This window comes from Carcharodon carcharias, chromosome 15 (genome assembly GCF_017639515.1).
Source record: "Carcharodon carcharias isolate sCarCar2 chromosome 15, sCarCar2.pri, whole genome shotgun sequence".
In the NCBI taxonomy this organism is placed as follows: Eukaryota; Metazoa; Chordata; class Chondrichthyes; order Lamniformes; family Lamnidae; genus Carcharodon; species Carcharodon carcharias.
In genome coordinates, this window is record NC_054481.1 from 41328231 (window position 1) to 41355994 (window position 27764).

The 27764-nt window shown below is 43.3% G+C and overlaps 1 protein-coding gene across 7 annotated transcripts; it reads right to left on the minus strand.

Moving 5' to 3' along the window:
• Positions 1-876: 876 nt before the first annotated feature.
• Positions 877-27764, minus strand: atp5mf (ATP synthase membrane subunit f). Of its 7 annotated transcripts, none has more exons than XM_041207041.1 (6): positions 27703-27732; positions 26505-26726; positions 17079-17186; positions 16334-16450; positions 10928-11061; positions 877-1189 (listed from the first exon to the last, which is right to left on the minus strand). In XM_041207041.1, exons 2-5 carry the CDS (start codon positions 26656-26658, stop codon positions 10970-10972), a joined length of 471 nt encoding a protein of 156 aa, XP_041062975.1. In that variant the 5' UTR covers positions 26659-26726; positions 27703-27732; the 3' UTR covers positions 877-1189; positions 10928-10969. The 7 variants fall into 7 exon arrangements, 6 of the variants coding, with proteins under 6 accessions (XP_041062975.1, XP_041062974.1, XP_041062979.1 ...); XM_041207040.1 differs by having other exon boundaries at positions 17064-17186; XR_005945368.1 differs by lacking the exons at positions 10928-11061; positions 26505-26726 and adding an exon at positions 18556-18620 and having other exon boundaries at positions 27703-27764.

Sequence of the window (27764 nt, forward strand, 5' to 3'; positions counted from 1 at the left end):
CTGAAGAAGTTGCTATTGGAAATTCCCAAGCATTTTTTCTTTCTGTGGAGCTGAAATACCTAACACTCTGATCCTAGGCTGTTTAATTTATCTTAGCACAGTTAGCTGTGTTCTGAATTAAAGAATGCACCATAGCATTCAAGTTGGTTCTTACAATAGTATCTTTTTCTCTGTTCAGTGAGTGAACACTTAATTGCCCGAGCAAGCTACTCAGTTGTATAGGCAGAGGTAATAAATCTGACCTTGCCAACGGCACCCACATGTTGTGAATGACAAAGATGTAAGAGGATAAGAACAGTGAGATCAGAGTGACAGCAGAGTGAAGAATTAAAATGACAGGCATCCAGAGGCTTAGGGTCCAGAGGCTTAAGATGGAAGAATCTGCATTCTAACACTGCGGCCATCTCAAAGATCTAGTGATCCAGAGTGGGCAATTCAACAAGCTGTTAAAACTAGAGACTAGGTGTTGCAATTATCTGAATATGAAATTGGGCAGGAGACATGGTCTATGATTCTGTACTCCTAAACAATTGAACATATTTTCTTGGCATGGAAACTGCAAGGGTCAAATAAAGCAAGGGTTGCTAAAGATGCTGGTATGGTAGAATTCAACACAGAGGAAGGGATAGTAAGACTGCTGGCTATGATCCCATTTTCATGGTTGCTTTTTAATGGCTAGCTTTTGGGCAGCAGGAACTTGGTGTTTGATCATTCCATATTATCTGAAGCACTACTTTGAAATTCAGTATATAACAGATTGGGATAGACAAGATAACTAACAGAAAAAAAACAGAAAAGGGAAAGTACAAATTAAGACTTGCATAAGAACATAGCTATATGATTTTTGTTCAGAAATATGATGACAGTCCTCACTGGAGTGTTTTATATTCCTTTAATAATTAAACCTCTAAAGAAGCCAAATCCAGCAACACATTTAATTCTTAAAACAAATAACTGGGGTTTTGATGATTCATACTTCATTACAGGACAACAGGGCAAAAGGAAAAGGCAATTAGCAATGGGTTTTACTTGTTATCAACTGGTGTAAAAAACACAAAAACAATATAAACATTCAACAAACAGTTGCAATTCACTGGTCCAGCTGAGAGATTACGTCACCTTCTATCGTGATTTTGAGCTGTGATGTATTAGCAGACCACTTAGTGGTACTTCCTCCAGCGATCTTGCTCTACAATGCAATGGAAAAGAATCTACCGTTATACATCTGACCTCAATTTTCTGTTGCAATAGTAGGTCAAAATGTTTTTCACTTTGTCTCTCTGGCACACCAAAAGGAGCAAAACCATCATTTTGTTGGAGCTGTGCTACATCGTGGTGTGATTATATTGCATTTTGGGGGTTGGAACAAGTCTGCTGTAGTGATTGTAAGTTAAACCTTTCATACTGTTATGAGGATCATGTGTCTGTACAGATGAATCAGCCCTAAGTGCGGGTAATCTTAGGCGTGGAGCTTTTCTAGCCTTGGTCTTGGTACAAGCATGTAGCTTCATCAGGAGCTCTGTAAATAAAGTTTACTGTTTCTAACAAGAAACCTGTCCGGTACCCCAAGTTTATTACAATTAGTGATGAGGATAAATAGTTCCGACGCTGCACCTCGCCTCACGAACGTGAGTATTTCAATTTTTAAGGGAAGAAAGAAAAGTATACTCACCAGTCATGCCACTCTTCGGCAGAATCGAACCGTATGACTCATCCATGAAAGACTGGAGTTAGTACACAGAGTGCCTAGCTTTCTACTTTTGTGAAAAACAAAATAACAGCAGAGGAGAAACAGAAGGCTATTCTTCTAAGTGTCTGCGGTAGCAAGACATATAACCTAATCCGTGGTCTGACGGCCCCGAACGCGCCAAATTCCAGATTCTTCAACGAGCTAGTAGACCTCATGAAGGCACACCTTCAGCCTAAATCATCAGTGATCATACGAAGATTCAAGTTCAGCTCGAGAGTAAGAGCCCCTGGTGAGTCGATCACAACGTACATCGCAAAGTTAAAATAGTTAACGGAACACTGTGACTTTGGAGATACTATAAATGACGCTGTGAACTCATTTGGTTTGTGGCATACACGACGATGCCATGCAGCCCTGTTTACTTGCAGAAGTTAATATAGGCCTGAAGGGTGCCATGGAGATAGCGCTAGCAACGGAGAGTGCTGATAGGGACTTGCAGGCTTTGCAGAATGTGCAACATGGCACCGTTCTTCAGTTAACGTGGGAACCTGCCACCAGGCGTGGTGCAAAAACCAGGGAGACTACCATGAAGCAGGATACAGACCCCACCGCTCGAAAAACAACAAGAAATACTGGAAGCAGCTCACTTCAGGAATTGAAGTGTTACCGATGTGGGGGTAAACATGTACCAAATTTAAAGAGGCAGAATGCCACTACTGTCACAAAACAGGGCATGTTATAAAACAATGCAGAGCAAGATCAAGACAGCCATTCAGACAGGAGGGCAGGTTGAATGAAGTGCACAATGTAGATGAACCAGAATCTGATGATACTGATATCTATTCCCTATACAATTTTAAGGCCAGGAAAACTGAACCAATCACTGTTACCCTTCAAGTAAACGGGAAGCCTCTGATAATGGAGGTTGACACAGGATCATCTACCACAGTGGTGGGAGAATACATCTTTAAATGCCTCAGAGAAGGTACCCAGCCTTTGAGTTTGGAGAAAACCATAGCTCAACTGAAAATGTATACTGGAGAAGCAGTACAGATGAAAGGCATTGCCTCTGTACCTGTATCCTAGAGGCAACAGACAGCCCAGCTGCCAATAACTGTTCTAACAGATAAAGGACCTAGCCTTTTGGGCTGTAATTGGTTGGAAGAAATTAAACTGAACTAGTCAGAAATTTTTCAAGTCAGATCAGGAGGAATTCCTGAGTTATTAAAAAAGTATGACAGAGAATTCTGAGATGATTTGGGAAAAATAAAAGGTCTACAAGCTAAAAAATACATGGATTCTGAAGCAACACCCCGGTTCTTTAAGGCCAGGCCTGTGCCTTACGCCCTAAAGGAGAAGGTGGATGCAGTATTGTGCTGCTCAGAGAAGTGAGGAATAATCCAGCCAGTCCAATTTCAGAATGGGCAGCATCCATAGTGATGAAACCAGATCAAACCATTCGCATCTGTGGCGATTACAAATTAACTGTGAACAAGGCTGCTAAATTAGACAAATATCCAATCCCAAGAATTTAAGATCTGTACAATAAACTTGCAGGAGAAAGATCTTACACTAAACTGGACATGAGCCATGCATACCAATAGCTAGAGTTGGACAACACACTGAGAGGGTATGTCACCATAAACACGCACAAGGGCCTGTATCAATATACACATCTACCCTTTGGTGTGTCATTTGTCTGTGCGATTTTCCAAAGAACATGGAAAGTCTACTACAAGGACTTTCCCGAGTTATAGTATACCTGGATGACATCGTGATCACAGGATCAATGGAAGCAGAACATTTGGCCAACTTAGAAGAGAATCTGAAGGGATTTTTGGAGCCTGGTGTACAGTTGAAAAAAGAGAAGTGTACTTTCCAAGCAACTGAAGTCACGTGTTTGGGTCAATGAGTGGATGCTGTTATGACCCCCAGCTGAGGTTACCACTGGGCAAACCTGATCCCAGGGTGGCTCCCAACTTGATAGATCCAAACTTTTATTTTTGATTGTTTTGTTACGTGGAGAGGGGCTACTGAACAGAGTCACCAGAGTCAGCTAATGAACATATAACAAAAGCGTAAAACATTTATTAAACAAGAAAAGATGAACTATTTTACAATACTCCTTTATCCACAACTATATCTTTTACAGATGTATACAGATGTGTAAGGATAACACAAGTTACAAAGCTATCTTATACTCTAATGTTCACAGTCCATGTAAACCAATAGGTATCCTGCAGTCAGACACACCACACTCTGAAACCAAGTGACAGAAACCACCACCACCAGGTGCTATGGATCTCTCCTCAACTCCCCGCAGATGCTTGTCACACTGTGAGCCAACCAGTCTCACTGCACTATCTTTCACACGGGGATTTCCAGTTTCCACTTTCCAAGAACTCGCCTTGGAATCTTCTCCCAAACTGAAGCTTTGATTTTGACACCTTCTGCAAGGGTGCATCTCCAGGGTTTCAAACTCTCCTTCCGATGTTCCACTTCCTTGGGTCACCACATGCATTCAAGGTGTCTTCCACACACTCTCTCTCACTGACTCAGCCGTCAACAGTACACCACTGCTTCACATGCCCACTGCAAAGAGTTACAGACCTCCAACTGTTTCTTTGGACCTTCCTGCCTCTTGTAAGCTGTTCTTGCTTTAAATCTGCTTGTTGCAGCTTTTGTATCTTTAAATCTAAAGCTTGGGGCCCTTCCTTACTTTCACTTCCACAGAACAGGACCTTTTCCAGGTTTCTGTCCTTCCTTTGACTAGAAGGTCTGCTTGGGACTTTCTATTGCTCCATTCCCCTGGATTCTGAGTTATTTTTCTTTAGCTTGGGACTGGCTATCTGTCCCCTTTTCCAGTCTCTCCTGGCAGCTGTCCTCATAACAAGTGAACAGCTTCTAAATTCAACCTGCTATTTTTTCATTTTTTTCTGTGTCTCTGTGGGGGGGACCTGCCTCTCTGGACACTTGTTGTTAGACAACAATACTTTTTTTCTACTCTTGTGTTTGCTTAACTTATTAAGTCCAAAAACTCTCATTAGAAATGCAAGCACCTTTTAAAGTGAAACTAAAGCTCAATTTGACCGTTCTCAACACGCAGATACAGAACTTAAACATTAAAGCTAAAACTCATTCCTAACACCCACAAATACATATATAACAAACTTAAACTGTCTCTATTTCCTAACAATGCCTAAGGGTTGCATCCAGTAGAGGAGAAAGTCAGGGCAATCAAGGAAGTGCTCTCTCCTACCAGTGTGACCAAACTCGTCTTTTTTGCACATGACAAATTATTACGGTCACTTCTTGCCTAATTTATCTACAGTATTGGCCCTTTACATTTATTATTGAAGACCCACAGATGGTCCTGGTAGGCACAGCAAGAGGAAGTTTTCATAAAAGTCAAGAAGCTTTTACACTCATCATGTCTGCTAGTACATTATGACTTGTCAAAGGAATTAATACTAACTTGTGATGCATCTCCCTACCGAGTGGGGGCGGTATTGTCACATAAGATGGAGGATGGATCTGAAAGGCCAATAGGATGTGTATCCAGAACCTCTCCACAGCTGAGAAAAGTTACTCACAAATTGAAAAAGAAGTCAAGTTTGGAGTAAAGAAGTTCCATTGATATTTCCACAGTTGACACTTCACCATAGTGTCAGATCACAAGCCACTGTTGGATTTGTTTAGTGCAGGTAAAGCAATCCTACAAATAGCCTCTGCTAGGATTCAAAGATGGGCTTTAATTTTGTTGGCATATGAGTACACTTTTATGTACCATCCAGGTGTGCATATAGCAAATGCAGGCACCCTCAGTCATCTTCCTTTGCCAGATAGCATTACAGATGCTCCAGCACCTCATGAAGTTGTACTTGTGTTGAATTTCCTGGACTCCTCACCAGTCTGTGTGAAGCAGATAAAAAAATTGGACAAATCAGCATCCAATTTTAGCAAGAGTCCGAGAACAGGTATTGCAAGGATGATCAAATGCCCAATTCTCTGAAGAATTAAAACCATTCTATGCTCACAAGTCTGAATTAAGTTGTCAAAATGGTATCTTGTGCGGAGCAAGAGTCCTCATTCATCGCAAGGAAGAGAACCGCTATTGACAGTTTCATAGTGTACATACTAGTATTTCAAAAATTAAGATGCTTGCACGAAGTTATATCTGGTGGCCAGGTATAGACTTTGATATAGAAAAAATGGTTAAACACAGTCTCCAGTGTCAGCAACAGCACAGGTTGCCCGCTTCACCTCCACTACATCCATGAGAGTGGCCTGGTAAGTCCATTTTTAGGTACCATGTTTTTAGTGATCATTGACATGCATTCAAAGTGGATGGATGTGTATGAAGTGTGATCACCTACATGGTGTGCAACTATTGAAAAGTTGCATCAATGTTTTTGTGTACATGGCCAACCAGAAGTCATTGTTTTGAATAATGGTACTGCCTTCACTAGTACAGAATTCCAGAGATTTATAACCTAAATGGGATTAAACATGTCAGAACAGCAACGTATCATCCCTCATGGGTTAGCTGAAAGAACGTACAAACCTTTAAAACAGGCATGGAGAAATTATCCGAAGGAATGTTAGAAACACAAATTTCAAGATTTCTTCTCAACTATTGCACAACTCCTCACGCAACCACGGGTTCAACACCGTCTGAATTGCTAATGAAGCACTGTCTTCATACAAGATTGAGCCTAGTATTCCTTAACTTAGAGGGGAAGGTAGAGAAAAGCTAGAGTAGTCAGAAAGTGAATCATGATGTTCACAGTAAAGATCGAGAATTTGTTATGGGAGAGACAAGTTTTTGTGCGAAATTTTGCAACTGAAACAGGACCTTTATCATTTCAAGTGGAAGTGGAAAACAGGATTGTTAGGAATCACGTGGATCATCTCAGAAATAGAGACACACTCCAAAAACCAGTTACTCCACCCGAAAGTTAAGTCAAACCTTTGATGCCTGAGATGCTAGATCGTCAAAAAAGGACATACCTGATGTCTCTGTTGAAGTAAATAATTCTGAACTGCCATTTTCTCAGGATGTCCCTGATGCTGCAGTTCCTGGTCAAATCAATTGAATAGAAGAACCTCCAGTTGCAGAGTTGCGTCGCCCTACATGAATCAGAAAACCACGTCAAAGACTAAGGGCGGAATAGTCCCAAATTTGCACTAACTGTGATAGTGGGTGGTTAAAATGATGTTTTACCCACCGGCTGCGATGAGAAGTTTTCACGCCGTATTGTCCCAAACTGTCCACATTACTTGTGTATTCCTGGGAAGCATGCTGTTTCCATGGCGGTTGGGCTCTCATTCACTCACCCGCCATCACATCGCTGCTTCATCACACCAGCTGCCAGCCCACGAATGCTCCAGGGAAAATCTCCATGAAAGGCAAAAAGACTGCAGCCTCCAGGTTCAGTGACGTGTCACTAGAATGCCTTTTGGATGCCGTGGAAGTCCGTCGGGATGTCTTCAACCCCAACTCTGGCCGCAGGGTGGACAGCTGCGTGACCAACAGGCTTGGGAGGCGATAGCAGCAGTGGCGAGCACCAATGTCTTTCAAAAGAGGACAGCCCCCTAGAATGATCTTCTCCATTCCACCAGAGGTAAGTCACTCTTCTCATCACTCTCATCTCTCACACTCACAAACCCATCACACATCCACAGGCCCTCACTCACTGCCACTTCAAGAGACATCACCATTCACTCTCTCACACACATTGTCATTGTCCTCACCGCTCACACATGCCAGGCATACTTATCACCTGGCCTGGCAGGCATCCTGCTTACACTCTCTCCATCTCTATTCATGCAGGTCAAGCTGGCACATAACAACAGGGAGAGGTCGCAGACCATTGGAGGAATGCCTGAAATCAAAGTCCTCACAGGCTTTGAAAACAGAGCCATCCAGCTGGCCTGCGATGACCTGGACCGGTTCTGTGCTGACGGTGAGGTCGGCACTGCTCTACCAAGTGAGGGTCCAGCAGTGCAACATCCATCAGACAGCCATGCTGTGACTGATGTGTCCTGTTTCACAGGCTACTGCCATGCACTAATTATCTCCCCTTGCTTCTGTAGGCACATTAGGGAAACAGCTGATGGGGTCCATGACCCCGGGCCTCCAATCAAGTCCTGAAGAAACCTCTGAAGAGGAATCGGAAGGCACCCCCTTTGAAGTCCCGTCAGAGCACTACCCACACCCTCCACCAGTGCAGAGACACACAGCTCAGTGGGACCTAGCTTTAGAATAGCCTTGGGATCACAACCTGGTGAGCACATCGCACTGTCTGATCTACAGGATCCAGAGGATGCTCGCCAAGGTCAGCACAGACAGGGTGTTGCAGTCAACAGGCTGCCTCCACCTCCACTGTAGATGTCCAGAGAGCACCAAGATGTAGCGGCAGGGTTAGGAAAATTAAGAAGAGTTAGTTGCACAGCCTGGGCATGGGTATTAATCACTTGTACATACTGTTCACTATTGTCAATAAACTCCCAAGAATGTCTCCCTGCCTATGGCTCCTCGTTTTCTTTGAGCAGTGTTCTTGTCACTCAGATGTTAAACCTTTCTGCACAAGATAAAGGCAGGTGTCTCGGTCTAGGATCTCTTCCCTGTGCTCCATGCAGCCTTCAGACTAAAATGATGGTCAGGCCTCACACTCCCTGGACACACTACTGATGTCTACACCTCAAAGGTGCTTGTCATTGCTGCCAGAATGTGGTCGGCAGGCATCACAGAGATCCATCATTCTCCCTGTGTGCTCTCAGCACCTATAAGGTGGGGCTGGCCCCCATCTCTTCAGCATCTCTGACCACTGAAGCTGTGCTTCTGGAGGGGTCAGATGCTGAAGGCTGAGAAAGGATCAGATGCATTTAAAGTTTCATGACTGCGTCTCTATGATATGACCCTGATCACAGGGCGCACGTGAGCTGCCCTCGGCCAGACAGGAGTCAGATATTCTCAGAGGCTATGTGAAGATCAATGGAGTGTCCTCATTGAATGTTGTCATCATCCTCCTGCAATCGAACGAATTAGGGCCTCCATTGCGTCTCCACCACAGGAGCATCCTCATAGAGGTTATTCGTGCTGCCATAAGCCAGACTGGAGTCCAACATTCACAGATACAATATGAGGAGCTATGGGGTCACTTCACTGCATGTCGTCAACATTGTCCACAAATCTAGCAGCTATGAGGGCCTCCCAGGCATGCCTGCCTCGTCTAGCCAGTGCGAGGGCCTCATCCCTGTCATTGCCATCTTCGAGGAACTCATCAGCCTCATCCCCGTCGGTGTCCTCCTCATTGCAGGAGACTTCCAGCTCCTCCATCTCCTTCCCAGCCAGATTATCTCCTCATTGTAACGCCAGGTTGTAAAGGGCGCAGCAGACAATGACGATGCGTGACACCCTCTGCAGACTGTATTGCAGGGCTCCCCCAGACCGGGGTCCAGGCACCAGAACCTCATCTTCAGCATCCCGATGGTTTACTCCACCAAGTTGCAAGCTACAGCATGAGCCTCGATATACCGTCACTCTGCTGCAGTCTGAGGCTGCAGCAGGGGTGTCATCAGCCATGGCCTCTGAGGATAGCCCTTGTCCCCAAGGAGCCAACCCTGCAGCCTCTGTGGACCCTGGAAGAATTCAGGGATCTGTGACCGACTGAGGATATAGGAATTGTGCACGCTCCCTGGAAACCATGCACGCGCCTGTAGGATGCATTTCTGGTGGTTGCACACCAGCTGCACATTCAGCGAGTGAAACTCCTTGTGACAGAGATCTAAGCGCCACATGCGTGCGGTTGATTGCACTCTGCACCTGCGAGAAACCCGAGATCTGAGCGAATTCAATCGCTCTTGTATCCTGGCTGTCCTGGTCGCAGGCGAAATGCACAAAGTTTTGCCCTTGCAAAGACGGCATCCGTGACCTCATGGATGCATTTGTGGGTGGAGGCTTGTGAGATCCCACAGAGGTCACCTGTGGAGCCCTGAAAGGAGCCACTGGCATAGAAATCGAGCGCCATGGTCACTTTCACAGCTACGTCACTTTCACAGCTACTGGCAGTTGATGCCTGCCATGTCCCCATGGCACCAAATCCTGCAGTAGCTGGCAGATGTGACCAACCAGTTCCCTAGACATGCGCAGTCTTCAGCGACACTGGTTCTCAGTCATCTGCAGGAATGAAAGGCGGCACCTATAGGCCCTGCGTGTTACTAGGTGCCGACCAGCAACGGCTCGCTGTGGCTCTTTGGTGGCGTGTGGGACCCCAGCAGCCCCTTCTTCCTGAGGTTGTTGCTCCTGCCTCTGCACAGCCAGGAGCCTCAGCCGCTTTCTCCTCCGTTGTCTTTGCTCTCTGTAGGCCATCAGGCATACAGCTAGTTCACCAGGCTCTATGATCCTGATGTACTCTTCCTACAGGATGAAAGGCAGAGATACGTGGTTAGCATGGGTGTACTAAGAACCTGCCTTGGTTAAGTGTGAAGGCCCCTTAACACTTCCTGGAGAGTGCTGGCCACCACTTGGATGGCCAGAGATTAGTGTGCTGCATGGCTGCCTGAAACCCCAGCCACCTCTGCCCCACTCCACCTAACCGATTGGTGGCAGCTTTGCCCATTGGACTGCATGCTGTGCTCTCAGCTCAGGCACAGGAATTCTCCGAACCCATGCTGCAAGGCTTCACTGTTAGCTTGAACCACTGGAGAGACTGGTACATACTGGGATGCTGACATTGCAAGGGGCTGTGAGCGCCTTCACCAGTCATTGCTCCATGGCCAGCTTTAGCAAGGAGATTATACAATGTGTGCAGTCGTCCAACTGTTCTGTAGTCCAATAAAATGCTCATGACTTTGCGGTCCGTGCCGGCAGGGGGGTTAAAAAACTTTGGAGCACTTGATGGCACTTTGATGCCTCTGCATTGCCTGAGTGGGCAGATAAGCTAGAAGACCAGCTTCAATCATATCAATGTGGCTGTGCCTGAACTGTCTCAGCTGCAGAGGAATGGTCACTTTGTACAAGTTTCCCTAATGCGTGGCTGCTTCCCTCACCCGTCCTATCCCCCACTCCAAATGCTTGTGTGCTATATTCAATGGCTGCCCCTGCTCCCCACCGCCCCAACCCCCACAAGTCGCCTCAATGGCAGAGCTGTCTCAACTCCCCCCAACGCTCCTCAAGCTTGAAGTCCAAAAGGCGACTCTGGTGGGCGCTGCATATTGTTGCTGTGTACTCACCTCCAAGTTCCCTCAAGGTGCAGCCCGCCAAGTGCACGCCTTTTATGTACTGCTGTGAAACACGTCAGCATGTTTTCCTGCCGACATTGACGGATGATCCAGCCGGGAGGGGATGACAATTCTGGAGTGCTGGCCTAATAATGATATACCGATGTATTACAATGAGGTTCCTGACGTCCGATGATGGGAAACATGGCCCACCACTGGAGGGCTGAGCGGACAATCACAAAGTGGTTTCACGCCGTTGTGAAACCGATCGCACCATACTGTGCGCTCACATCACCGAACACGCCTGATGCTGGCGGGTATGGAAAATCCCAGCCTAAATCTATAATTGCATGAACTGTACATATTTTTATATGATATGGGTTAAGATATTTTTGTAAATAAGAGCGGTAAAACAAAATTAAAGGGGGAGGAATATAGTAATTGTAAATTAAACCTTCATACTGTTGTGGGGATCATGTGACTGTACAGACGAATCAGCCCTAAATGTGGGTAAGCTTAGGGCAGAGTTTTTTCTAGCCTTGGTCTTGGTACAAGCATGTAGCTTCATCAGGAGCTCTGTAAATAAAGCTTACTGTTTCTAACAAGAAACCTGTCCAATACCCCAAGTTTACTACATCTGCCATTTAGAATCCGGCCTCCAAAAGAGAAATTAATTTCAGAAAGATCCACTGTGGGAGTTTTTGTTGATACGAAATTCTGGAATGGGACCAACAGCCTTGCGGGGAGGTTTGCTAGTGCTGTTGGGGAAGGTTAAACTAACTTGGCAGGGGAATGGGATCCTGAAAGGAGATTCAGCAGGGGGGGGGATGCACAGCCAAAATTAGAAGAGGGAGCAAGTGAGTCTGGAAGGCATAGAAATTATAGGCCAGTTAAGGCACAAGGGTTGGTTGGTATTTATTTTAATGCAAGCAGTCTGATGAATAAGGCAGATGAGTTGAGGGCACAAATTAACACGTGGAAGTATGATGTAATTGCTGTCACAGAGACATGGTTGAGAGAGGGGCAGGATTGGTAGCTCAATATTCTAGGATATAGGGTCTTCAGGCAAGACAGGGAAGGAGGTAAGAAAGGGGTGGGTATCGCAATATTGATCAAGGAATCAATTACAGCAGTAAGGGGGGATGACATCTTAGAAGGCTCCTCAAATGAAGCCATACGGGTAGAACTGAGAAATAAAAAAGGAGCAATCATATTGCTGGGAGTGTACTATAGGCCCCCACAGTCAGAGAGAAATAGAACCACAGATATGTAGGCAAATTTCAGAGAAGTGTAAAAATAATAGGGTAGTAATAGTGGGGTATTTCAACTTCCCCAACATTAACTGGGTTAATCATAGTGTGATAGGCTTAGAGGGAGCAGAATTCTAAAAATGCATCTTGGAGAGCTTTTTAAGCCAGTACGTAGATGGTCCTACAAGAGAGGAGGCCTGGACTTAATTTTAGGGAATGAAGCCGGGCAAATGGTAGAGGTATCAGTGGGGGAGTATTTTGCAGATAGTGCTCATAACTCCGTTAGATTCAAGGTTGTTATGGAAAAGGACAAGGATGGGCCAGAAATCAGGGTTCTAAATTGGGAGAAGGCCAATTTTATAAAGATCAGATATGATTTGGCCAGAGTGGACTGGGAGCAGCTACTTTTAGGTAAATCTGCATCAGAGCAGTGGGACTCATTCAAGAAGGAAATAGGGAGAGTACAGGGCCAACATATTGCAGTAAAGTCAAAGACTAGGATCAAGAAATCCAGGGAACCCTGGATGTCGAGGGGTATACAGGACTGGATAAAGAGAAAAAGGGAAGCTTATGGCAGATACCGAGGGCTCAAAACAGCGGAAGCCCTATAGGAATATAGGATGTGTAGGGGGGGAACTTAAAAAGGAAATTAGGAGAGCAGAAAGGGGGCATGAAAAGACATTGGCAGGTAAAATAAAGGAAAATCCAAAGTTGTTTTACAATTATATTAAGAGTAAGAGGATAACTAGGGGAAGAGTAGGGCCCATTAAGGATCATAGTGGTAATTTGTGTGTGGAGCCAGAAGACGTAGGTAGGGTTCTAAATTAATACTTTGTGTCGGTGTTCACAAGTGAGAGGGATGATGTGGGTATGGAAACCAGGCAGAAGGATTGTGATATAATTAAAAAATTAGCATAGAAAGGGAGGAGGTTCTAAGTGGTCTGGCAGGCTTAAAAGTAGATAAATCTCCGGGTCTGGATGAAATGTATCCCATGTTGTTGAGTGAGGCAAGGGAGGAGATAGCAGGGGTGCTGGCAATAATTTTCAATACCTCTTTGGCCACAGGAGAGAACTGGAGGACAGCCAATGTGGTACTGTTATTCAAGAAGGGAGGAAGGGATAAACCAGGGAACTACACGCCAGTCAGTCTAACCTCAGTTCGGGAAACTATCGGAAGCAATTCTGAGGGACAGAATTAGTCTACACTTGGAGAGGCAGGGATTAATCAAGGACAGTTAGCATGGTTTTGTTAAGGGAAGGTCATGTCTGACCAATTTGACTGAATTTTTGAAAGAGGTGTGTAGATGAGGGCAATGCATTTGACGTAGTCTACTTGGACTTCAGCAAGGCTTTTGATAACGTCCCGCATGGGAGACTGATAACAAAGGTAAGAGCCCATGGGATCCAAGCCAATTTGGCAAACTGGATCCAGAATTGGCTGAGTGGCAGGAAACTGAATGTTGAGGGGTGTTTTTGTGACTGGATGCCTGTGTCCAGCGGGGTTCCATAGGGATTGGTATTGGGTCCCTTGCTGTTTGTAGTATATATGAACAATTTAGACTTCAATGTGGGAGGATTGATCAGTAAGTTCACGGATGACACGAAAATTGATGGGGTGGTAAACAGTGAGGAGAATAGCCTTAGATTATAGGAGGAAATAGGTGGGCTGGTCAGATGGGCTGATCAGTGACAAATGGAATTTAATTCGGATAAGTGTGAGGTTTTGATGCACTTGGGCAAGACAAACAAGGCACGGGGACAAACAAGGCACGGGAATACACGATGAATGGCAGGACCCTGGGAAGTACCGAGGATCAGAAGGATCTTGGTGTGCATGTCCACCGGTTCCTTAAGGTAGCAGGACAGGTAGATAAGGTGGTTAAGAAGGCATATAGGAATCTTGCCTTTATTAGCGGAGGCATAGAATATAAGAGCGGGAAGGTTATGCTGGAACTGTATAAAATGCTGGTTAGGCTACAGCTGGAGTACTACGTGCAGTTCTGGAATCCACGTTATAGGAAGGATGTGATTGCACTAGAGAGTGTGCAGAGGAGATTTACCAGGATGTTGCCTGGGCTGGAGAGCTTTAGTTATGAGGAGAGGTTATTTTCCTTGGAGTAGAGGAGATTGAGGGGGGACATGATTGAGGTGTATAAAATTATGAGGGCATAGATAGGGTAGGCAGGAAGAAACTTTTCCGCTTGGTGGAGGGATCAATAACTGGGGACAAAGATTTAAGGTAAGGGGCAGGAGGTTTAGAGGGGATGTGAGGAAGAATTTTTTTCACTCAGAGGTGGTGGGAATCTGCAACTTATTGCCTGAAAGGGTGGTAGAAGCAGAAACCCTCATAACATTTAAGAAGTATTTGGATGTGCACTTGCGATGGCATGTCATATAAGGCTATGGGCCTCGTGCTGGAAAATGGGATTAGAATAGTTAGGTACTTGTTTGACCAGCGCAGACTTGATGGGCCAAAAGGCTTTTTTCTGTGCTGTAGACCTCTATGACTCAAATTAGATGTGATTCAACTAAATTGACTGCAAATACAAAATTAAACTCTGCCACCCATACATTCTTTCCCCCTTCCCAAAAATGGCTTTGAATGTTTTTATAGTTGACCAAAATTATAAGCAGAAATATCAATTCTTAACTGAATTAAAATTAGAATTGAATTTCTTAAGAGTGAAACAAAAAGAAAACCAAACTGTGGAATAAAATTCAAGATGAATAAAATGGTGCAATTGGATTAAAAAGTTTGTCGCCAGTAATGGGAGATTTGTTTGGTGAGAGAAGCGTGCATCAGCCATTGTTTCATTTTATTTGCACATAAGCAACTCTATATATAGGGAACAATCCAAACTTGAGCCCTTCTCTTGGATGGAAAATACCTGTATTTATTGGGAGGCAGTGGCATAGTGGTATTGTCACTGGACTAGTATTCTAGAGACCTGGGGTAATGCTCTGAGGACCTAGGTTCAAATACCAACACAGCAGATGGTGGAATTTGAATTCAATAAAAATCTAGAATTATAAGTCTGATAATAACCACAAAAGCATTACAAACATCTAAATATAATTTGGTATGAGGGGTGATGTACTAGAGTAGCCTTGAAAGGCAGAGTGAGGGTATTGGAGTGATATGCTTCATCAGGATGTAGGTGAGTGTCCACTGTGCTGACCTCCCCCTGCCCCAGTCACTAAACTGCTTTCACCTTTGAATCCACTAGTGTGGCATCATGTTCTTGCTGCTGACCTCATGGAAAACCCTCAGCTACCCCTTTTCCTCCCATCAGCAGGGAAGAGTAGCTCCCAGGGGAACCTCATAGTCCCCGCAGCATCACATCCAGGGAGAGATCACTAAATTGAAGGTGTGCATTCCAATCTACCAATTCCAAAATCCCTCAAATTGCATGTTTGGTGTGTCCCATTAAATATTGGAGTTGAAATCAACTCATATGGATTGTCATCATGCCCACTCACACTAATTTCTCAGGAAACCAGGAAATAATATGGTAATAGAGTCATTGGGTTAAAGAGCCACTGACAGCTTAAAATCTTATGGATCCCACTTGCTACTGGACTCTGTTCCCAAAGCATTAGCAACTTAAAATCCAGCCTTTAGTTCCAGTTATGCCCCACTTCATTATTTCTCAACGAACATTTAATTCATCTTGTTTCAAATTCCAAAATCTGTTCCAAAAGTTATAGCTTATGAGTTGTGTGTAAAAGAAAATAACACATTATTTGAAAAATAAACACTGCGGAAAAAAAAATCCCCAAAATTATGTGACTAACTTAAATTAGGACTAAAACTTTGGGAAATAGTTGGGAAAAACTTGCAGTTTTTCTCCTCAGATCATAGACTAAAACTGAGGATCCAAAAGTAAGACTAAGATCACAATTAAAATAATTTCTACAATAAAATATTTCTGTTTATTGTGTGCAGCAGTCCCCATTCACAATATTACTGCACCAGAATTTAATGGTATTAAGATCTAGCAGCAGAGGAAAATTATGTCTGATGACAAAATGGCAACAAGTGACTGACGAGGACTTGAACTTGTAGGTCCCTTATTTCATAACACTGTGAATTATAACACAAATTCAGTGAAAAATGAGTAAATTAAATACAATTCAAGCCTGGAGGATTCTGTTCAGGTTTACTTACTAATGTGGTCAAAACTCCAAATGTAGCTGAGGATAACATAGCCCATCAGGAACATTGAAATGCCACCAATGCCGCCCTTCTTCACATCGATATACTTCTTGTAATATGCATCATGGCCTGCATGACAGAATACAGCAGAATAGGGTGGAACACCTGCTACACTAAGGAACATAATAAAAAGGAACAGGAGTAGACCATTCGGCCCCTCGAGCCTGCTCCGCCATTCAGTAAGATCATGGCTGATCTGCTTGAGTTTTGAATTCCACATTCCCACCTACCCCCGATAACCTTTGATTCCCTAGCCTAACAAGAATCTATCTAACTCTGCCTTAAAAATATTCAATGACCCCCCCACCTCCTAAGGCAGAGAGTTCCAAAGTCGCACAACTCTCAGAGAGAAAAATGTTCTCCTCATCTCTGTCCTAAAAGGGTGACCCCTAATTTTAAGACCCCTTAGTTCTGGAATCACCCACAAGAGAAACATCCTTTCCACGTCCAAGGCCGTTCAGGATCTTGTATACTTCAATCAAAGCACCCCTCACTCTTCTAAACTCCAGTGGAAACAAGCCCAGTGTGTCCAGCCTTTCCTCATAAGACAACCTGCTCATTCCAGGTATCAACTAGTAAACCTGCTCTGAACCGCCTCCAACGTAAAGGAAATAATTCATGCTATACCTAACTAATGAACGTTCAGGGTGACATTGAGTGCTAATGTGTACAATTACATTACCTGAATCACACTTACTTCTGCAGATAGCATGAAAGATAGATTTTGGAGATAGGAGTCGATGTATAGTCCAGATAGGAACCTCTGCTACCTTCAAATCCAGCAGTTTCCGCTTGACAAGTGGCACTACAAGACAATCACAAGTTACTTAACAGGTATGCCTAGTGCCAAACTACAATGTGGGAAAATGAAGGAAGGCGGGCGTAGTAAAATACTTAATCTCTCAGAGATCCTGAGTAAATCACCTTGGTCTACACAATGTGTTTCAACCATAAACCTATATAGATGTACGACACGCACAGATCTAAGCCAACAATGGACCACCTCTGAATACTAATCATTCCTAACTGATCTCAAGTTTAATTCTGTCTCCAACTAAGAAAGATCTGCCCCAACAGGTTGGTGATAATAATGCTACCTGGTACGGGTACTGGGACCTACACCACAGAGTTTTCAGGTTTGTTTCCCCAGTCTTTCTTACTCTCCTTCCATTAGGGAAGAAGGAAAAAATATCAGTCAAATTTTGGATAACTATCCAGTGGCAACCGCTGGAGAATGTATGCATTGTGGTTGAGATTAGGGCCAGGATTGGCTGGTTAACCTCTGCTGACGACACCTCACTGTCAGGTTCACATATGGAAAAATGCCATGTTATATGGAGTGTCAGAATGTTAGCATTGCCTATGGGACTACAACTGCATGAATTAGTATGTGCAGGAGAATGCTGAAACAGAGAAAAAAGCTTTAATTGTTCTCAGTGTATTGCTGCATTAGAATAATTGAATCAATAATGTCGAAAGCCAAGGTTTGTAGCGGGTTCAAACTGAAATATTGATTAACTGGTAAAATAGTACTAGATTGTTCATGTTTATTATAAATAAATAAAGTTTGTTCATGAAGGTGAGGGAAGTCAATGCCAGGGAGAGGGATAATGATCCTTTTTTTTAAACTAAAATGTAAGCACTCCTCGGTCAAGGACAGCAATGAACCCAAGGGAAGAATGGCTACTGCATTGTGTGTTTGTACCTGACCAAAACACCACCACCGCTTACTCTGTAGCTGCACAAAATACTATGAGTGACAGTTGTGTAATCTAAAGGCATTGGGGGGAATAATGTGTCTGTCACTGTGGAGCAGTGTACAACAAAAACTCTGTGGATGGATCTATATCCACTTTTCGGATGAAGCGTTAAACCGAGGGCCCTGTCTGCCCCTCTCAGGTGGACATAAAAGATCCCACGGCATTATTTCAGAGGAGACCAGGGGAGTTATTCCTTGTGTCCCAGCAGATACTTATCCCTCAATCAGCATTACTATACAGATTATCACGTCGCTGTGGAAGCCTTTTTTGTGCAAATTGACTGCTGCATTTCCTACATACAATATTGTGATTATACTTAAATATTTCCTTGGCTGCAGTGGGCTTTGGGATGTACTGAGGTTGTGAAAGGTGCTACATACATAAAACTTTTAAACATAAGATAGAATATATCACCATTTATCAGCTTCAGTCGTTTACAACTGTGTCTGTAGTGTTCTCCTTTGTGGTTATTTTTAATTCTGTCAAAAACATGTTGAGAAAAAAACTGGTTGTTGTAAATTCTATTACAGCCTGATTTAGTCAAGTTACATATTGTTCTATTTTCTTCAAAAAGTTTCCGCCAGCTTTATTATTTCATTTTTCAAGCTAAAATGAACAAAAATCCCTCCAACAAAACATTGTCTCAGGAAAAAAGTTTCAGTCTTCTGGTATTGGAAGATATTCATTTCCCTTTAACTATCAACTTGGATCTATATGGTGCTCTTCCAATGGTGGAAGGTATCTCAGAATGCTTTGTAATAAGGAAGGAACTTATATAATGGACACCAAGCATAGGAAAAGTAGGCAGAGATCACTGAGTCTTTACAGTGCAGAAATAGGCCATTTGGCCCATCAAATCTGCACTGGATCTCTGAAAGAGCATTCTACCGAGTCCCATTTCCCTGGTTTCACCCCCTAACCTTTCATATTCTTTCTTTTCAGATAGCAGTCCAATTTCCTTTTGACTACCTCAGTCGAACCTGCCTCCACCACCCTCTCAGGAAGTTCGTTCCAGACTCCAACCACTCTCTGGAGTCTGGAACGACCTTCCTGAGAGGGTAGTGGAGGCAGGTTCAGTCGAAGTATTCAAAAGGGAATTCAATTATAATGGAATAAAGGACCAAAAGCATGTTTACAGAGAAGAGAATTGAGGAATTTTGCGAGGGGGGGAAAGTTGGGAACGTGGAAGGGATTAGGTGGCGACTTCCAGAGGGAAGGAACTTAGTGGATGAACAAGTGATCAATGATGGTGGTAAAAGCAAAATACTGCGGATGCTGGAAATCTAGAACAAAAACAAAAAACTCAGCAGGTCTGACAGCATCTGTGGAGAGGGATACAGTTGACATTTCGAGTCCATATGACCCTTCATCAGAACCCTTCATCAATGATGATGGAGTGGATTGAGTGAGGAGAAGGAAGTGGAAGGTACATACAGGGACATAAAGGGTGAGAAAGTCATGAAGATTAGGTGGGGAAATTTAAAAGGATGAGAATTTTGAAATCAGCACTCTTGGACTCAGAGCCAGTGGAAGTTGGAACTGGTAAATCACATTTGTGAGACTCAGTTGGGTGAGGACGTGAGCTGCTGCAAGTTTGGAGGTGTAGCATGGGGAAGCCAGCAAGAAGCAAGTTGGAGAAGGCTAGCCTTGAAGCGATGAAGGCATAGACAAATGTATCGGTGGTAGGAGAGACAGGAACAGCAGGGATCAATTTCAAGGCAAAGTCGTCGATGGATTCCAGATAACAGTTTTTTTGCTGACAATCAGCTGGAAGAAGTTTTGGATCACCCAGGCCTTGGAATAAAACAGCCAATTAAAAATTATCTTTGGGCCAATGCAAGGTGAAGCAGGGTTAAATCGCACACAAGTGAAAGCTGATTCAGCTATTTGGAATAATGAGGAGCAGGGTATGGCCAGCGAAGAGGATGGACAACCCAGAGAGAACTGCCTGAGCAAAGGGAAAGCCAATACACAAATAGAAATAATCCCATCATTTTAGATTACATGTGAGATAATTACCATCATCCTATCACAAATTGAAATTAATTTGTCAAAAACAGTTTTATCCTTTGTAATTCCATTTTATAAATTATTCCTATATGTATGTGCCAAGTATCGATAAATTCATGGGATCAATTGAACTTTAATAATTTTAAACGCTTTTTTAATAAGAGAATGGATTGTTAGCTGCTAACAATCTAGTTGATGAAGAATTGAAGATTGGCAATTTAGGTATAATACCAAAGGGCTGCATGAAGCTCATGGAACTGTACCAAGAATTGATGGCTTCACAAAAGTTAGTGAAAAAATTAAGATAAAAGCAAAATACCACGGATGCTGGAATCTGAAAAAAGAAAATGCTGGAAAACTCAGCAGGTCTGACAGCATCTGTGGTGAGAGAAACAGAGTTGATGTTTTGATTCCGTATGATTCTTCCTCAGAGCGTGTGTAGGTGAGAAAATTGGTGGGTGTAGGAGTGAATTCCAGAAACTGTTTGTTTCTGAAGGCTTTCAGCTATAGCAAGAGCAATCGCACTTCAGAAATTCAAAAATTTGAGGTTCTTCAAGAAGCAATGTATTCTATGGGTAAATTTTCTTACATAACTTTGGAAATAATTTTTAAACTGCTACATGTCTTGACCCCGTGGAGAAACAAAGACAAAGGAAGATTCATGGGATAAGACTGACGTAAAAGAATGGAAAGAAAAGCAAACGGACTGGGAGTCTACATCTCATATACAATCATTGTACCATGTTGCTGAGAGTTATTTACTACTTGTGCTTGTGTGGCGATAAACAATGCTACATAATTATTGGATTTTTCCTTTGTGAACTGACAGGAACATTGCTAACATAAAATATTGGATATTGAATTAAAGCGGAGAAAGTAGGTTTGCCATCCATCAATGGTAGAATATAACATCACATATACAATAAGATAAAAGCAAAATACTGTGGATGCTGGAAATCTTAAACAAGAACAAAAATTACTGGAAAAACTCAGCAGGTCTGACAGCATCTGTGAAGAGAAAAGCAGAGTTAATGTTTCGAGTCCATATGGCTTCTTCGGAACTAAAGAGAAGTGAAAATGTGGTGAAATATATATTGTTTAAGGGGGGGTGAGGCAGGTGAAGCTGGGTAGAAGGCCAGCGATAGGTGGCGACCACAGGAACGTTACAGGACAGAAGGAGGCCATTCGGCCCATCTTGTCCATGCCGACCCGAGGACACCCACGTGACCTTTCTAATCCCACCTTCCTGCACCCAGCCCATGGCCCTGCAGTTTATAGCACTTAAAATGCAGATCCAGGCACTTTTTAAAAGAGTTTAGAGTTTCTGCCTCTACCACCAATTTGGGCAGCGAATTCCAGACACCCACTACCCTCTGCATAAAAAAGTCCTTCTTCATCTCCCCCCTACACCTTTTGCAACTTATCTTGAATCTATGTCCCCTGGTTCCAAAATTCTCCACCAAGGGAAACAATTTTATCCAGTCCACTCTATCTATTCCCCTCATAATTTTGTATACCTCAATCAAGTCACCTCTCAGCCTTCTTTGTTCTAAGGAAAATAACCCCAACCTATCCAATCTCTCCTCATAGCTACACTTTTCTAACCCTGGCAACATTCTTGTAAACCTCCTCTGCACTCTCTCCAGAGCTATTAAGTCCTTCCTGTAATGTGGTGACCAGAACTACACACAATACTCCAGTTGTGACCTCACCAGTGTTTTATATAATTCCAACATTATATCCTTACTTTTATATTCTATACCTCTGCCAATAAAGGAGAGTATTCCACATGCCTTCTTTACAACCTTGTCTACTTGAACTGCTGCCTTCAGGGACCTGTGTACATCTACCCCTCTATATTCCCATTTATTGTGTAATCCCTGTAACTGTTTGACCTCCCTAAATGTATGACCTCACACTTTTCTATGTTAAAATCCATCTGCCACTTTACCACCCACTCCACCAACCCATCTATATCGTTTGGAGATTATGGCTATCCTCTACACTATCCACTACTCGGCCAATCTTTGTGTCATCTGCAAATTTCCCAACTGTGCCCCCCACGTTCACGTCCAAATCGTTAACGTATAACACAAACAGCAAGGGTTCCAACACCGAGCCCTGTGGAACACCACTTGAAACAACTTTCCATTTGCAAGGGCATCCATCGACCATTACCTTTTGTTTCCTGTTACAAAGCCAACCTTTTATCCAGTTTGCCACATTACCCTGAATCCCATGGGCTTTTACTTTCCTGACCAATCTGCCATGTGGGACCTTGTCAAATGCCTTGCTAAAATCCATGTACACAACATCCACTGCACTTCATCAACCCTTCTTGTCACTTCCTCAAAGGAAATCAATCAAATTTGTGAGGCAAGACCTTCCTTTAACAAATCCATGCTGACCATCCCTGACTAGTCCATGCCTTTCCACATGACAGTTAATCCTATCTCTCAGGATTGATTCTACTAATTTGCTCACCACCAGTGTAAGACTAACTGGCCTATAATTGTTTGGCATTTCTTTTGATCCCTTTTTAAACAATGGAACTACGTTTGCATTTCTCCAGTCCTCTGGTACCTCCCCTGTATCGAGTGAAGATTGGAAAATCATCCTCAGAGCATCTGCGATCTCCTCCTTCTTTCAGCAGCCTCAGAATCCATCTGGCCCTGGTGACTTATCCACTTTCAAGGATTTCAGCCCTTCGAGTACTTCCTCTCTCTTTATGACTATCCTGTCCAATATCTCACAGGGTTCCTCCTGGACTACTAAATCTACATCCTCCCTTTCCTTTGTAAACACGGAGACAAAATATTCATTCAAAACCCTTCCCACAGCCTCTGCATCTACACACAAGTTTCCATCTTCATCTCCGATAGGTCCCACTTTTTCCTTAACTAACCTTTTCGCATTAATGTATTGGTAAAACATCTTTGGGTTATCTTTAACTTCACCTGCTAATCTTTTTTCATGCCCTCTCTTTGATTTCCTTATTTCCTTTTTTACTTCGTTCCTGCACTTCCTATATTCGTCTAGGCTATCTGCAGTGCTTAGTTCTTTGTGCCTATCGTACGCTTTCTTTCTCTGTTTGACAAAGGAAAGATTGCAAAAGTTGTCATAAACAAAAGGACGAAGGAGTTTTGATGGTGGTGATCCCAGCTAAAGGAGGTGCTAATGGTGACATTAAGAGTAGAAAGCAGGATGAGCAAATGACAGATGGCTCTAGTGGGGGTGGGGTGGGGGGAGGGGACGGTGGCGGGAAAAAAGATCGAAAACATGCTAAAAGGTGGGGATAAAATAAGGAATGGAAATACATTTTAAAAATAATAACAATAATAAAAATAGGTGGGAAAAATATATGTGTAAAAGTTTAAAAATAACTATTTGAAAAAAGGGGATCAAGGAGGGGTGAGGATGGAGGAGAGAGTTCATGACCTGAAGTTGTTGAACTCAATGTTAAGTCCGAAAGGCTGTAAAGTGCCTAGTCGGAAGATGAGGTGCTGTTCCTCCAGTTTGCGTTGAGCTTCACTGGAACATTGCAGCAGGCCAAGGACGGACATGTGGACATGAGAGCAGGATGGAGTGTTGAAATGGCAAGCGATGTGAAGAAGTTATACGGACTCAAAACGTTAACTCTGTCTTTCTCTTCACAGATACTGTCAGACCTGCTGAGTTTTTCCAGCAATTTTTGTTTATGTATCACATATACAATTCTCAGAGCCACACTTTTTTTAGCGTCCTTTGCTTTTTCTGCATGCACGAGGAAACTAACTAGCTAGTGTCATTAAATTATTCAATGATTGAGGGTACAATATATATAAAAATATTAATGATGATCTGAGAACATGAATTGATTACAACGTCGATATTAGCCCCTTTCTCACTGTTAAAAAAAATGAAAGAAAGACTTTCATTTATTTGGTGTTTTTCAGAAATGGCTTAAATGTTTCACACACAATGAATTATATTGAAAGCACTGATTCTTCTTATGTAGGAAAATGTAGCTTCCATTTTGTGTGCAGCATGTTCCCACATAGCAATGAGATGAATGACCAAGTCATCTGTTTTTGGTGCTATTCCACTCAGTACTGCAATGGCGTGTTAAGTCTATTTATCATATACTTGGCTATACTGTTTCCACTTTATGGAAGTGTTTCATTCTATTTTTTCATTTGATTCTGTGCAACTAGGAGCTGATATGCTACTGATGATGTCAACAAGAGAGATAAACAATTAACAGAATTTGAACAGGTTTATCAAGAAAATCAAACTTAAGCTATTACTGTCCTGCCTGTAGTAAATTCCAGAAAATGGTGGAAATGTTTCAGTTAAGCTCTGCAGTGTGCTCAAGTATTTGTTTTAAGCCAGATTGGACAGCATCCACAATAAACTGGCAGATTTGTATCATTTAGGCAAGATTTTAACACACAAAAATTGCTGGAGAGTTTGTCAGGATCATTTAAAAGTTAATTTACAGGGAGCGGCAACCTGCACCTTAGGGATGCTCCATTCACTTTGAGACCAACTTGGGAGGCAATGCAGCGCACTCGACCTTGACAAGCACACTACTGGAGGAGTCAATTGCTGCAGATGTTTTCCCAATTGGCTGCTTCCTGGCGCAAAGAGAACTTACAAGGCCGTTAGCCAGAGGCATCAAATTCACAGATACTTTTTGACATAAGTAACTTTCATATTATCATCTATTGTGGTAATATGTTGGATAAAATGTATTCCGCCAATACATTAGCTCTTCTTAGAAAACATGATTAACCATCAACAAAAGTTATCTGAGATGAATTGATACTCCACCAGCTTTAATCTATGCTGAGTTCCTGATGTCAGTTGTACTGTACTGTCCAGAATTGGTCACAGAGCTTGGGAAGCTACTGGGTACTTTCCCTTCTGGGATTGCTTCTCGACTTTTTGGCTAAGGTCAAGTGTAGTATTGTTATATTTTGAGTGGCGAGTCTTGATTTTTCTCATTATTGGGTGGCTTTAGTCTAACACCAACGGCAGAAGGAAAGTCAAATGTGTCAACACAGTGAGTACGGAGCCAGAGGGTGTGAAACACTGTCAGGTTAAATGGCCTCCTCCTGTTTTGTAATCACTCTATAATTCCGTCAGAATGTCTGGAACACCGGGAACAGTGATATGCCCAGTATACATCCACTCTGGGAAGCCAGGAGCAGCAAAATCACAATTAGGTTGGAGAAGCTGGGACTGTTATCCTTGGAACAGGAGATTGATGGGCAATTTGGCAGAGGTGTACAAAATCCTTGGTATGGATCACTGCGCTGTATGACTGCAAGAGCAGGACCCTCAATAAGATGCACTGCAGGAACTCACCAAGACTACTTAGACAGCAGTTTCCAAACACATGACCGCTACCATCTAAAAGGACAAGGGCAACAGTCACATAGGAACACCACCACCTGGAATTTCCCCTCCAAGCCTCTCACCATCCTGACTTGGAAATACATCGTCATTCCTTCACTGTTATTGTGTCAAAATCCTGGAACTCCCCCCTAAGAGTACTGAAGGTGTACTTACATCACAGACTACAGCAGTTCAAGAAGGCAGCTCACCACCAACTTCTCAAGGGCAATTAGGGATGGGTAATAAATGCTGGCTTAGGTTCCCTGAGCAGACCACGAAAGTTAATTGGTAGAATGTCTCATTGTGAGAACTTTCAAAGAAGCACCAAGATGTAGCTTGAATGGTGATGAGAAGGGCACTCCCCATCAGATCCTTCATGCACACCCAGAGTCTCAGCATTATCACATGGTGTCCTTTGGATGGCTTAGGTAGAGTAGAGTTCATTATCCTTTTGGCATTTGCAAAGAATGCTTGGAAGGAAGTGCAGTAGTTTTTTTGTTGAGGTTCATTCTAAGCAGTTCTGTAACACTCTACACCCTGTTCCCAGGGGCGTACACTGAGACAAATATTAACTGGTGCTAGAAGGGCATCAACTTGGTGAAAGACACATTTTGGTCTGCCCAAAACTTATTGGTCTTCTAATGCAAGGAATTCTCCACAACCGAGTGTTGCAGATTGGCATATTCTAAGATCCAGCACTATATGCTGAGAAATGTATTAAAGCTTGTGGCAACAGCCACAAAGGTTCCACGGGCCCTCTCACCATAGTACACTGAGGGTCTGGAAACATTGTAAAATCCCTCGGGCTGTATGTATCAGGAAATGTTCAATGTAATTAGCAATTAGGAAGGCAGATGGTATATTTGGCTTAATGGCAAGTGGGTTGGCGGTCTTGCTGCAAATGTGCAGAGCTTTGTTGAGACCACACTTGGCATACCCTATACAATTTAAGTCTCCAGGAATGATACACTTACCTTGGAGGGAGGGCAAGGAGAGCTCAATAGATCGCTTTTTGGCTTGAGAGGGTTGTCTGACGGTGACAGATTGAGTAGAATGAGCTTGTTTTCTCTGGTGTTTGGAAGAAGACTGAGAAACTGTTGCCCCTGGCTGCAGGGGAGGTGGTGGCATAGAGGTATTATCGCTGGACTAGTATTCCAGAGACCCAGGGTTAACCTCTGGGCACCTGGGTTTGAATCCTGCCATGGCAGATGATGGAATATGAATTCAATAAAAATCTGGAATTAAAAGCCTAATGATAACCATGAAAGCATTGTCGATTGTTGTAAAAACCCATCTGGTTCACTGGTACCCTTTAGGAAAGGAAATCTGGTCTACATGTGACTCCAGACCGACAGCTATGTGGTTGACTCTTTAACACCCTCTGAACAAGGGCAGTTAGGGATGGGCAATAAATGCTGGCCTAGCAGATCTGTTCTGTTGAAGGGTCATGAGGACTCGAAACGTCAACTTTGCTCTTCTCCGCCGATGCTGCCAGACCTGCTGAGTTTTTCCAGGTATTTCTGTTTTTGTTTTGGATTTCCAGCATCTGCAGTTTTTTGTTTTTTACATTCAAGGCTGAGACAGTTACATTTTTGGGTTCTAAGGGGATCAAGGATATGGATGGAGATCGGGCAGGAAAGTGGGAGTTGAGGTGGAGGATCAGCCATGATCTTATTTAAATGGCGGATCAAGCTCAAGGGGCTTTTTGGTCTTTTTCCTTATCATATGGAATGTAAATATAATGTGTAATGTGACTGACGTGAGGCACCCTGGAGTGTCGTGTGATGTATTGAGCCGAATAGTGAACAGCCACATCTGAAATGTACTTTTAGATTTATAAATACATATTTTTTGGGAAAAGGATCCACTCCCCTCAAAGGGAGGGAAAAAAATTAAAACCGCTCCCCAAACAAAAAGGTTGTGCCTAACAGCATTGAGAATTGTTGCTGTTTTCTGCACTGGATTCACTTCCAGCTCGGGAGGGGGGTGGTCTCCATGATAGATGTGCTAGACTGGTTTCCATGGCAACCAGCGGCTGGGGCAAAGGCACCAATCGATTTACACCGAATATGATGATTCTCCGCCCCATCTACCGTTTCCGCAAGCTCACTAGTGGTCACTGATTCCAATACGAACGAGCAGTTAATAATTCCCTTCACGATACACACTGACCTCCTCCTTTACCCATAATCGTCCCGCAAGCCCGTCAAACAGCATGGGGCTGAGGTCATGAG